This window comes from Protopterus annectens, chromosome 5.part1, assembly GCF_019279795.1.
Source record: "Protopterus annectens isolate FY-2018-M chromosome 5.part1, PAN1.0, whole genome shotgun sequence".
Classification (NCBI taxonomy): Eukaryota; Metazoa; Chordata; order Ceratodontiformes; family Protopteridae; genus Protopterus; species Protopterus annectens.
Window position 1 is genome coordinate 448,460,876 of NC_056736.1, and position 12,160 is coordinate 448,473,035.

At 39.0% G+C, this 12,160-nt stretch overlaps 1 protein-coding gene across 1 annotated transcript in view; it reads left to right on the forward strand.

The window, feature by feature from the left end:
• Positions 1–12,160, forward strand: part of NUP98 (nucleoporin 98 and 96 precursor) — a 1,998,548-nt gene that overhangs the window by 1,043,996 nt on the left and 942,392 nt on the right. Inside the window, exon 16 of the mRNA XM_044072823.1 lies at positions 5,962–6,144. Within this exon, the coding sequence (XP_043928758.1) occupies positions 5,962–6,144 (183 nt within the window). The remainder of the gene's footprint in view (positions 1–5,961; positions 6,145–12,160) is intronic.

The window sequence follows — 12,160 nt, forward strand, 5'->3', positions numbered from 1 at the left end:
TAATAAAAAGGCCTTCCTGTTTCTAAAGTGACTTTGTCCAGATGGCTTTCTTGTCATCTCTGAAATTTAGGGGAAAACAGCTGTGCTCAAAACCTAAAGCACATTCAACTAGGAGCTTAGCTACTTCTACAGCTTTTCAAGCTAGACTTCCTTTGGACACTATTTGTGCAGCGGCCACTTGGGCTACTCCTCACACTTTTGTTTCCCATTACAAATTGGACTTGGCCTCCAGGGACAGAGCCAGTTTTGGCTCTACAGTCCTCAAGAGTTTGTTCCATTGAGCCACCCAGGATAGAGGTGCTAGGGACGGTCCCATCAAGCAAGAATGAGATTGACAACTTAACATTAAGAAGTTATGTACCTACCATAACGTTCCATGTTAGTTGTCTTCTCATGCCTCCCTCCTTCCCCTGGCCTGGACAGACCTTGTATAAGAAACTATTATGCTAAAGACCATTCAGACCTGGTCCTTTTTCCATCTGTAAGTTTCTTCTTCCTTTGGGAAGTATTTTATGCTTGGTGCTATTGCCCTTTGTCAACAAACGAGATCTGGGTACTTACCGCCTTGCATCATGGGATATGGGGCTGCCTCGAGCTGGTAAAAGTGACTCTCGAGCTTAGCATGTCGCCGAGGTCTGAGCCGAGGGATCGGCTCCGAACCCATCAAGCAAGAAAGAAGGCGAGAGAAGACAACTAACATGGAACGTTATGGTAGGTACATAACTTCTTATTATTGGATGCTCCATTACAGCATGATACTTTGTTTGGTGTTAAGGCAGAAGAGGTGGTAAAGAAAATGGAGTATAAAGCAAAATTAATGCAGACAGTAAAGGATTTCTCACAGGTTCAGCCACCTAGATTTAGCAGGAACTGGCCTTCAAAAAATTGGTCCTTTCCAGTGTCAGACAGGCCACAAAGTGGCAGATACAGATGCTCAAGAGGCAGATCTAAGCCCCAAGGCTCATACAGACCTAAACAATGGGGTGCTTCAGCCCCCAAAGGCGGAGAAGACAAATCACAACCTTATAGGAAACAGTCCCAATGACTTTCCTCTACAGATGGCAAGCATTTACCTTTTGGCAGCACCCTTAGGGGGAAAACTAGCACTTTTCTCACAAAATTGGCACATGATCACCCAGGACAAATGGGTACTGAATATTGTTTCTCAGAGTTGCAGGTTCCACTTTCACTACCAAGGTCAAAAGGTATGCCAGATCTGCCACAAAATCAATGGGCAGAGGCACAAAAACAAATTTCTGCTCTCATGGACATGAGAGCTATTCAGAAAGTACCACAGCAAGAACAGGGGCAATAATTTTACCCAAGACTTTTCTTGGTACCCAGAAAGGACAACGCCTGGAGACCAATACTGGACCTGTCTATTCTAAATACTTTCCTGGATGTTCCAAAATTCAAAATGTTGACACTGCAGCAACTTCTACCCATGCTGGCCAAGAAGGCTTGGCTAGTTACTTTGGACCTCAGAGGCATATCTGCATGTCCCAGTCAGACAATCTTGCAGAAGATACATCATATTCATAGCTGGCTCAATGCATTACCAATTCTCTGTACTGCCCTTTGGCTTATCTACTGCGCCCAGGGTCTTCACAAAATCCCTGGCACCATTAATTGCATTTTGCAGACAAAAAGGAATTCAAAAATATCCCTACTTGGATGACTGCCTTATTCAAGCAGAGAGCAAGGACATTCTACTAAAGCATCTGGCGTTTGGAAAAAGATTACTAATTTGCCTAGGGTACACAGTAAACAAAAAGAAATAAAAACTAGTGCCTTCTCAAGAGATAATATTCCTGGGTGCAAGCTTAAATGCAACTGCCCAGATGGCTTATCTCACGCCAGACTAGCAAAGGCAACTGACTCATTACTTTCAAATGATGGCAACAAAGACCCAGCGACCTGCAAGAAAAATTCTGCAGGCTTTGGGCTTCATGGCATCCAGCTAATTCCATATGCAAGACTGCATATGAGGAAGCTATAATGGTTTCTAAAAAGTGTTTGGACTCAACATTGCCACAGCCTGGAAACAATAATATCTCTTATTCCCTGCCTGCAACAGGAGTTTCGATGGTGGGCACTGGCCTGTCACCACAACAAGGGACAGCCTTTCACTTTACCCACAGCCAGGCAGACACTAACAACAGATGCGTAGGATTATGCCTGGGGGGCACACGGCAGGAAAATGTATTCAGGGCACGTGGCCCGCAGACCAAATGCATCTTCATATCAATCAAAAAGAGATGCTAGCTGTACAGAATGCCCTGACAGCCTTCAAGGATCTACTACATCCAGGACAACTATTACTAAAGACAGACAATACTACAGTTATGTGGTACATAAACAAGGGGGCATACATTCCTACCCCCTCTGCAGGCAAGCCATGACTTTGTGGAACACAGCACTGACCTATCAAGTACATCTGTAGGCACAATTCCTGCCAGGAAAGAAAAATACACTGGCAGACAAACTAAGCAGAAACCTCGCGGACCCCCACGAGTGGAAACTAGATCCACAGGTCTTCAGCATGATAACAAGGAAATGGGGATGCCCAGACATAGATCTTTTTGCCTCCCCTCACAACTGCCAACTACAGAGATTCTGCACAAGGACTTATCACTCACAAGCATGGAAAGTGGATGCTCTATCATTCAGCTGGAAAACCCTAACAGTTTATGCCTTTCCACCACTGCCTCTCCTTCCCAAGGTGCTCCTAAAAGTCAGACAAGAGAAGCCAAAAATGATTCTGATTGCCTCAGACTGGCCACGCCAGCACTGGTACCCAATCCTAAAGAGCTTGTCTCAAGGCCCAGCCTGGACTTTACCTCAAATTCCTCATCTTCTGTCTTAACAAAACAATCAGATCCTGCACAGCCAATTCAGAACCTTAAATCTGGCTGCATGGCAAATAATATAGCCACTCAGAACACACCTCTCTCTAAAGCTGTTATGGATGTCATTTTGGAAGCCAGGAGGCCCAGCACCAGGAAATCTTATGCAGAAAAATGGAAGAGATTCTGTGCTTGGAACCAGGCACAAGGACTTGAACCACTTGTTCCTAATATTCCTCAGATTTTACAATACCTAACTGAGATGCTGGACAAAGGCCTATCCTTCTCATCAGTTAAGATCCATGCCTCTGCCATTTCAGCTCATTACAATACGGAACCTCCTGTTTTCTCTCATCCACTGCTAAGACATACCTCAGTGGGGCAAAAAACATAAGACCCCCAAGGAGAGCACCGATACCTACATGGGACCTCAACTTTGTCTTGGAAAAGCTCACACTGCCTCCTTTTGAGCCAGCCAATACAGCTGTTATAAAATTCTTATCATGGAAAACTGCTGTGCTCCTAGAAATAACTTCAGCAAGAAGAGTGTCAGTTACACGCATTAATGGCAGTGCAACCTTTTATCATTTTTCATCCGGACAGGGTTTCTCTAAGGACAAACCCAACATTTATGCCAAAGGTAGTATCCAGTGAGGTTCTTAACCAAACCGTTAATTTGCCAACATTTTATCCAAATCCCCAGAATAAAGGGGGGAGAGACTTCTGCACTCGGACATACACAGGCAGCTACGCTTCTACTTGGACAAAATAAAAGCTTTCAGAAAAGCTGAGCAACTGTTTGTAGCATATGCTGCAGGATCACAAGGAAAGGCTATCTCAAAGCAGACTATTTCCAAATGGATAGGACATTATTCGTTTCTGCTATGCATAGCATGGCAAGTCAGTGCCTAAGAATATTAGGCCACATTCTACCAGGGCAGCAGCCACTTCAGCAGCCTTTCTCAGAGGAGTACCAACCAAGGAAATTTTGGAGGCTGCAATTTGGAGTTCAGTGCACACTTTTACCAAGCATTATCACTTACCTCTTTACTCTAAATCCAGAGCAGGCTTTGCCACTGCAGTCCTGCAGGGCCTCATAGCCACTCCTAATCCTATTTAGACCCAGCCGCCCTACCTCAGCTTTGGGATTCAGCCCAAGTGTAATGACTGCAGCAGTGAAACACGAACATAGTACAGTTGTGTACCTATCATAAATGTAGATGTTAGAGTGTATTCACTGTTGCAGTCCAGGTTACCCACCCTCCATCCCCCATTCTTTGCTGGGACTTATCTATACTTCTCTATCCTATACAACCTATGTGGTGTATTTGCTTGTAGATGAAGGTATTGTTTTTATTTTACTGTATGTTTTTATAAGCAATATGTATTGCCTACCTTCTTGTGGGCACCTGACATCTGGGGCAAGAAAAACTGAAGAAAATCTCGTCTGCATCTTGTTATACCCCTGGCACACTTACGTCATGGAAGAGGTGACAGCAACCAACCAGGGCTTTGGAATTCAGGCCGACTGCAGGATAACCCAAGTGTAATGACTGCAACAATGAATACACTCGAACATTTACATTTATGGTAGGTACACAGTTGTACTTTGTCTGAAAACACATTCCTCTTGGAGAAGATGAAACTTTAATCAAGGCAATTATGCTTAGTTAAATGGAAAAAGGGGTCTCTGTGATGCCACAACAGATGCCATGACCATAATGTTGCTCAGGTGCGACTGTTTTTTCCCTCATCTGTATGACCTGTACAAAATGGGTTTATCTTTTGCTTTGCTAGTTGTACATGCATTTCCAGTTGCTGGTTAAGCAGTCCCCTTAAAGGAGTTTTACATTTAAGACGACCCAGAAAGGAAGTTTCCCCAGCATGGTATCTAAACTTTGGTTTAGAAGGTCACTGACCCCTTTTGAGCCTGATGCTTCCAGTGCTGTCAAGATCACATCCTGGAAGACTGCTGGTGGCTTTAACTTCTTTTACAAGGATTTGAACTGCAGGCACTTGTGTAAGATGCCTTTTCTGTTCTTTCACAAGGAGAGAAGTCACACTAAGTACTAATCCTTCCTTTACGCCTAAGGTTGTGCAGATATATCTTTAAACTAGTCATTCATATCTCTGTTTTCTTTCCATCACCTCAGAGTAAGGGGAGAAATCCTGCCTTCACCAGATGTCCATAGACAACTAAGATTTTACTTGGGCAGAACAATACATTGGAAATCTGATAATTTATTAATTTATTTTGCCAAAAGCATGGGAAAGATGTTAGCAAGCAGACCATAGGCAAATTAAGTGTGTTGCATCTTTACTACCATCATGGTAAAAGTTCTCTCTACATGTGAGGCCTTATTCCCCAAGGCTGATAACAGCTATCACTGCATTTCATGGAGGAGTTTAGTATCCAGTCTACCTTGAAGACGTCTGCCTTGATTCTTCATGCACATCTTTTTCAAACATTAGAGAGTACTTCTAGAGCTAGGACAGATTTTAGCATGGTCTTTCTTCCATGGCTGTTGTTCCTTGCCTCCTTTGGGGCTAGCAGCCCTCTGCTCCATGGGCTCTAGGAGTCTTTCCAGGAGGCAGTACTGCAACAATAAAGAGTATGATGAACAAAGTGCAGTTGTATTAGGAACTTGACAGAATTGTAAATGTCTGAATATATTAACTGTTGTGGTGCTGTTTCCTTCGATTCATATCCTGTCTTATCTGGACACCACTGAGTTGAAGTGGGTACCCACATAAGCTGCTTCCACCTTCCAGGCCACCTGATTACTTTTCCTGTCCCTTGTGTTGGGTCATCCTCTGGTGACTTGTCCTCTGGTAACTTTCTACTAAAATGTGCAGCCACAAAGAAAAACTCAGTCCAACAGCCCTTTGTACCACCTCACATCAATGAAGTAGAGATGACAGGCCAAAAGATCGAAGGATGAAGAGTTCTGGGAATCAGGCCTGTCATCAAGCTTCTGCAGGCAAGAATCCCAAGAATCACTACTCCAACCCTGAATATTCTCAAGCATGTACATTTATGGTACATTTCTAACACAACTATGTCTCTAAATTTGTTCTGTAAATGACTGTAACCATGCTCTTATCTCCTTAATAGGTACAGAGTCCTCCTGTTGAACAACTCGGGAGAGTGACGGAGCTGGATAGTGATATGATTGATATTACACAGGAGCCAATTCCAGACGACATGACAGGGGATGAGATTGCAGAGGAGCATGAGCCCATGTCTGCTTCAACACACATTGCTTCATCTCTCGGAATAAATCCTCATGCCTTGCAGGTAAGAATTAGTTTCCCAAAACCTGATTCTTACTGCACGATTTTCTTTGCATTTATTATATGTAAGCAATGTTTGTTTCACACTGTATGTGAGTGGGTTCCCTTCACTTTGTCTCAAGTCTGTTTGGTCAGCAGGGTGAAGTATTTGGCCCAACTGGTCAAGGGCACTTTTGATCAGGTGCAGGTATGATTGAGTGGTGCATCCATTGAAAGGAGGAAGATTGATTGTGGAAGGCAAGTATTTTTTCGGGTGTTTAAGCACACACGCAATCACTGGAGAACACACTTTATTTAAAGGGTGGGATTGTATGTCTCAGTGCTTGTAAGTTAGGGTTAGAGTAAGGGCTAGAGAAGAAGGCAGATTAAGGCATGTGTGTTACATTTGGTGTTTGAGTGTGTTGTAGTGTTACAGAAAAGATTTTTCAATGTAAACGGCAGGGTTAGGGTTAGCACACTTGAGTAAGGAAGTACTGGAAACCTGCCCATCCTTACTATACCTAACCCTTATCCTACCCCTGCTCCCATAGCTACACCTTGCCTTAGAAAAACTTTCCATACCATTGTCATTGTCCAGACAAATTGGGTCTGGATTTAGTGGTCAGGTTTTGCTTAGTGGATCACAAAAGTGAACTGTTATCTTTTTTTAATCTTTTGGGTTTCCAATAAGTTTATTGGTTGAAATGTTGGCATTGAACATTTGCTTTTCAATGCTTTGAATATTAATTAACAGTACTAAAATTATAGGCAAAACAAATCGATTATTGAAGGTCAGAATTTTAGAACATATGAGAGATATTAGAAACCAAAAAGAAAGCAATGCATTAGCAATGCATGTGATGCAAGAAGGGAACGCACACTTTTAAGTTCCTGGTTCTCCATATTGTCCATAGAAATAAGAGGTGGAAATATTAATACCAATACTGAAGCTTTGGAAAAAGAATGGATTAAGTTCCAAGCAGACAGAGACCACCTGGCCTAAACTTCAAGGTTTCTTTAAAACCATTTCTTAGAAATAGGGCCTTGAAGCACTGATGCTCTAGTTTAGTATTTTTATGCTTTTTTATATAGCTTTTAATATTCTAACTAGAAAATGTTAGAAATGTACCCCACATTCTATACAGCCTCTGTGTTTTTTATATATATTTATATGTATATTTTCTTATACCTTAAGTATTATTATTTGGTGTATTGATTTTTACATGGAATTGATTGGTTGATACCATGATGCATCACTATTTAAATTAAGTTTTAACTGCTGTAATTTGTCTGATGAAGCAGAGAGGACTCTGCGAAAGCGCTCCCAATTTTTTCTAAATAGAGTTACGTGCCGTGTGTATCCAGTGAGTTTTATTTTACTTATTGCCTCTTCTTTGTTATCGCTGGTCACTTAATCCAGAGTCGAGGACTTTATTTCTGTATTATTTCATTCTTAACCTGGATTCCTGAATTTTTAGACTTGAAAGAGGGACTTTAATTTGGAATTTAAAGGGCGCTTAGAGCACTGTGGAAACCTGCTTCTAACTCAAATACTCCACCTAGATCCATAGTTATAAAATTTATTTCATTGCTGGACAAGGACAAGGAACTAATATTAAAATCTGCTTGGAGAAAATCGCCCTTAAAATACAATCAAAGCCTGATAAGGTTTGACAGTGATTATTCTTCCAGAATACTAGAACAAAGGAAATAAGCCTGGCCAATAATAAAACTGTTGAAATAAAACAACATTAAAGCACAGCTGGCCTTTCCAGCCAAGATGATAATACTTTTTGCCAGTGAGATGAGAACCTTTAATGACTTAGACGAAGTTACTATATTCTTCAAAAACAACATAGTGTCTATCCCAGATGAAATGGAATGGGTGGCCCCTAGTCTTAAAAGAATAAAAGAAACACATCCTTGGACTGATGCTAGAAAGAAGAAACAAAAAAATGATTCCAAGATAGCTGTCCAAAAAAAAAAAACATACAACTACATCTCTCAAAGTATCAACTGATATGGTACATCATTTGCCATCTGTTTTTATTTAAAAAAAGAGATTTTTTAAACAACTGAGAAACAGTAGTGATTTATTCAGAATGTTCAAAGAGTCCCAATAATTCTTCACAAACAAAGGTAGGTCAACATGGCTTACTATTTACATTATATATAAGCCAAACAAAGCAACGTATAATAAAAACATAACAAGTTTCTATTCCCCTACTTGAACTCACTGAATACTTATCTTGTTCATTTTTCATTGATTTTACTTATAATAATTTAAGTAATTCAGCAAGGTACCAGTCATCTGAGTTCAGACTCAAATGTAACAAATTAACATCTTATATAATGGCAGTAGCAGAGTGTTTTGAAAAATAATGCTGGTGTGGAGGCTAATGCCTTCTTTAAAGTATGATTTAGAAATGTCATGTTTATCCTGGTTAAATAATAGTAGTAAGTTCTTAGTACAAATGTCATCATTCTTCTGTCTAAATATAGTTAATATCAATTATGGCAGGTGTCACAGCTATGAGTGCTGTTTGATCAATCCTGATATGGTGTGCGTGGATGCAGCTGTGTCTGGCAGCTAGTACAAATGCCGTCATTATTATGTCTAAACATAGTTAATATCAATTATGACAGGTATCAGCTTTGAGTGCTGTTTGATTAAGCCTGACATGGTGTATGTGGATGCAGTTGTGTCTGGCAGCTGTAATATGTTGCCGTTTTCATCTCTGGGAAGCTGTGGAGTTGTGACTTGTGATCGAGGTTTACTGATGTTTTGTGTATTAGAAAGAGACATTTGGTGTTTTAGCCTGGATCCAGGGGAAAGGGGGGGTGGATAGAACTGTGATTTTGGGATATTTTGGCAGAGAATGGTTTGTTTGTATGTCTGTTGGGTGAGAGGTTGGAGGGCTAAAGGAGTGTGTTGTCTCTTGTTATGGTGGTTTGTTGGGAGGTTTTGATCCGTTTGCTCTCTGTTCTTTTCCTGGCTGCTGCCTCGCTGAAAGGGAGGGAATTCAGGCTTGAAGTTGCTTCAGGTGCGTCACGAGCCTCTGGTATGCATTACACAGACACACTAACAGAAACACATTCCCAGGTTGCTATGGTAACTGAGACAGTGACATTAATTCTTAATGGCTCTGAGGAATCTCCGAGATGATTCTTGGCAGTGGCGTTTTTGGTTTTAAAAAATATATAATAAAAGGGCTGTTTTAAACCACATGTGCACATATTGATGGTCTCTCGACACTTCGTTTAGCTCATTAAGTTTATTCTTGATATTAAAAAAAAAGCGCAATTTTATATTTAAAATGCATTTTGGTCCAAATACATTAAGGACTTTCATAAGAGTAGAAGTCTGAGTTATTGTGAAAGACTAGGAACACTTGGTCTTGTGCAGTACCCTTTGTAGTGGTCTGGGAAGTGAGCTTGTTTGGACGTGTTGGGCAAATGGAGATAGCTAATTCTAGGGATGTTTGGGGTTGCCGGGAAGTGCTAGAGAGTCATCAGATTTCCTTCGTGGAAATATCTGTGGAAATGGAAAGTCTGAGTGGTTCACTGGCAGAGTGGCCACTGCATGGAACAGGCTGGTAAAATGGAACAGGAAAAATATTGGTTTGGATCTTTTAAGAACAGCCTGGAAACACTACATGAACTAGTAAATGGTATTCTGGCAAAACTGGATGGGCATTGTTACCCGTGCTTGAAGTACTGATGTGTGTATGTAAGGATGGAAGTATAACAAATAAGAAACTAGAAGGGTCTCATAATTTCAAGTCTATGGATTGTATAAACATGCTTGGAAGGAGCTAATAATAATAAACATTACAGCTTGTGGTCTGTCAAATAACTGAACAGCCAAAAAAAAAACACACATACACAATAGTTATGTAATGTACGATTATAGTAAATCTAGACATAAAATATATAATCGTCATATAAGATGAAGCAGTCTGCTGAATTTAGATATTAAAGATAGGATTTAAAAACATGGGCAGGATTTAATAACATGGGCTTGTATACAATAACACTGCTGTCTTAACTTGCCATAAATGACATGCACTACATTCAGCACCAAGGGGGGAAGCATGATGATTTTCTTGTAAGTAAATATGCATAAAAAGTCATGTAATTGCTTAACTTGAATTGTGGTTTTGTAATGCATCTTGACCATACATAATACTTAAGCTGTTACCAAGGTAACTAATGTTTTATACATGACATCAAACTGACAGTTGTTCAAGGGAAACAATAGAAGCCTGAACTAGGAATATAACAGAATGCAACAGTCACATTCTGAAAAGATGGTACTAAATTGAGCTGATTATACAAAATAGAATGTTGCCATTTAAATCTAAAAGCTTTCAGTGTATGCCATAAAATGGCAATTTATAAGTATGGAAAGGGAACTTGTAATCATTAATCACAATAAGCGAATTTGTTGTTTTTAACCTATAATTTCACTCATTTTATAATAAATGACAGATATGAAAATCCTTGTTTGTAGGAAATGGGGGGAAGAGGGATGCACTGATAATTAAAATGCACTAACTTTCATTAATGTTTACAATAAAACAAGCAATGCTTTAAGTAAGTTAGCAACAAACAAAGGAATTACTTAAATGCTGGCAAACAATGAAATATAACTTATGATATATCTAGTAAAATACATTGTATTATAAACATTAGGTATATATATATATTACCATCTATTTATATTAAGTAATATGTTTTGAAAGACTTCATCAGTAAGGGTGAATGTTAAATAACTGTGTGCTATAATCTTTTACTGATGTTTTATATATGATACATCCTACTTTACTATGATTGAATTGCTTGTCATCTATCTTTCATGTAAATATTAATTGCTTACACAGTAAGTAGACATTTAAATTGTATTAGAATTCTGTCTAATCTACAGTAGTACTATAGCTGTTCAAAATAATATAAATATTGCTTATTCCTATTGCAACTATTCTCCATATGATTCAATTTATGGAGCTGAGATGTTCTGTATTGTCAAGGTATGATTGATAAATCTGATGGATTTAGGTTTATCCATCAGATTAGGAATGAGTTTCATTCCATGGCTAGTGCGGATCTTAGGTTTGCTAACATTTATTAGATTACATTTATTTCACAAAAACATTTTTAGTATGCCTGACCAAAACATTACTTTCCACAATGACGCTCCATGAACCACAAAGCCAAAAAACAGACTTTGCAGATACCAATAAAAGGCTGTCCCTCCTTAGAGCTCTTCTATTCAGAAGAGTATAAATTCCAAATAACTCTACAGGCAAGCTCCAGTGGCACGAATTGATTATTTATTAAACAAAACAGTAAAATAGTAAAACAGTAGATTAAGTGCTTTCATCTCCACTCGGGAGACTTCATCAGAATCATCTGCTAAAAGTAACCATACACTTAATATACCACATCATTGCTTTTCATTGGTCAACCATTTAATTAAATAAATTAGCTTATGTCAAATCAAATGCTTTAGCAATGTTATAATTCATAGTATATAAAACATAATACATAAAACACAACATTAAATACAACCTATAAATGTAAGTGTTGGTATAAATATAGGTTAAAACCTGTAAAAACCCGCGTATTAGTTAATCCTAAAAAAAATATGGAAATGTGCAACTGTAAAAACGTATAACCTTGAAATCAAAATTAAAACTTTTAAGTGCAGACCAAAAATACATTTTGTGTACAAACCAAAACCATAATACCATGCATTGTTATTGGGGCACTTTCAAATTCCTAAAGAAATGTGTATAAATATTATGAAAAATTGCATATATAATTCAATAAATTATTAATATTGCACTAAACAGTAAAATATTAAAATGCTAAAAATTTTAAAAATATTGTATTAACAGAAATGCGGGGGAATGGATCAGTTTACACACTTGTATATTTGTGTATTTACTGATGTTCTGTCCTTTCAATGGTGTTAGTGTATTTACTTAGGGGTCCAACCTTTTGGGGTTAGCGGATAGTAGTTCTAAAGCAGGAGTGAT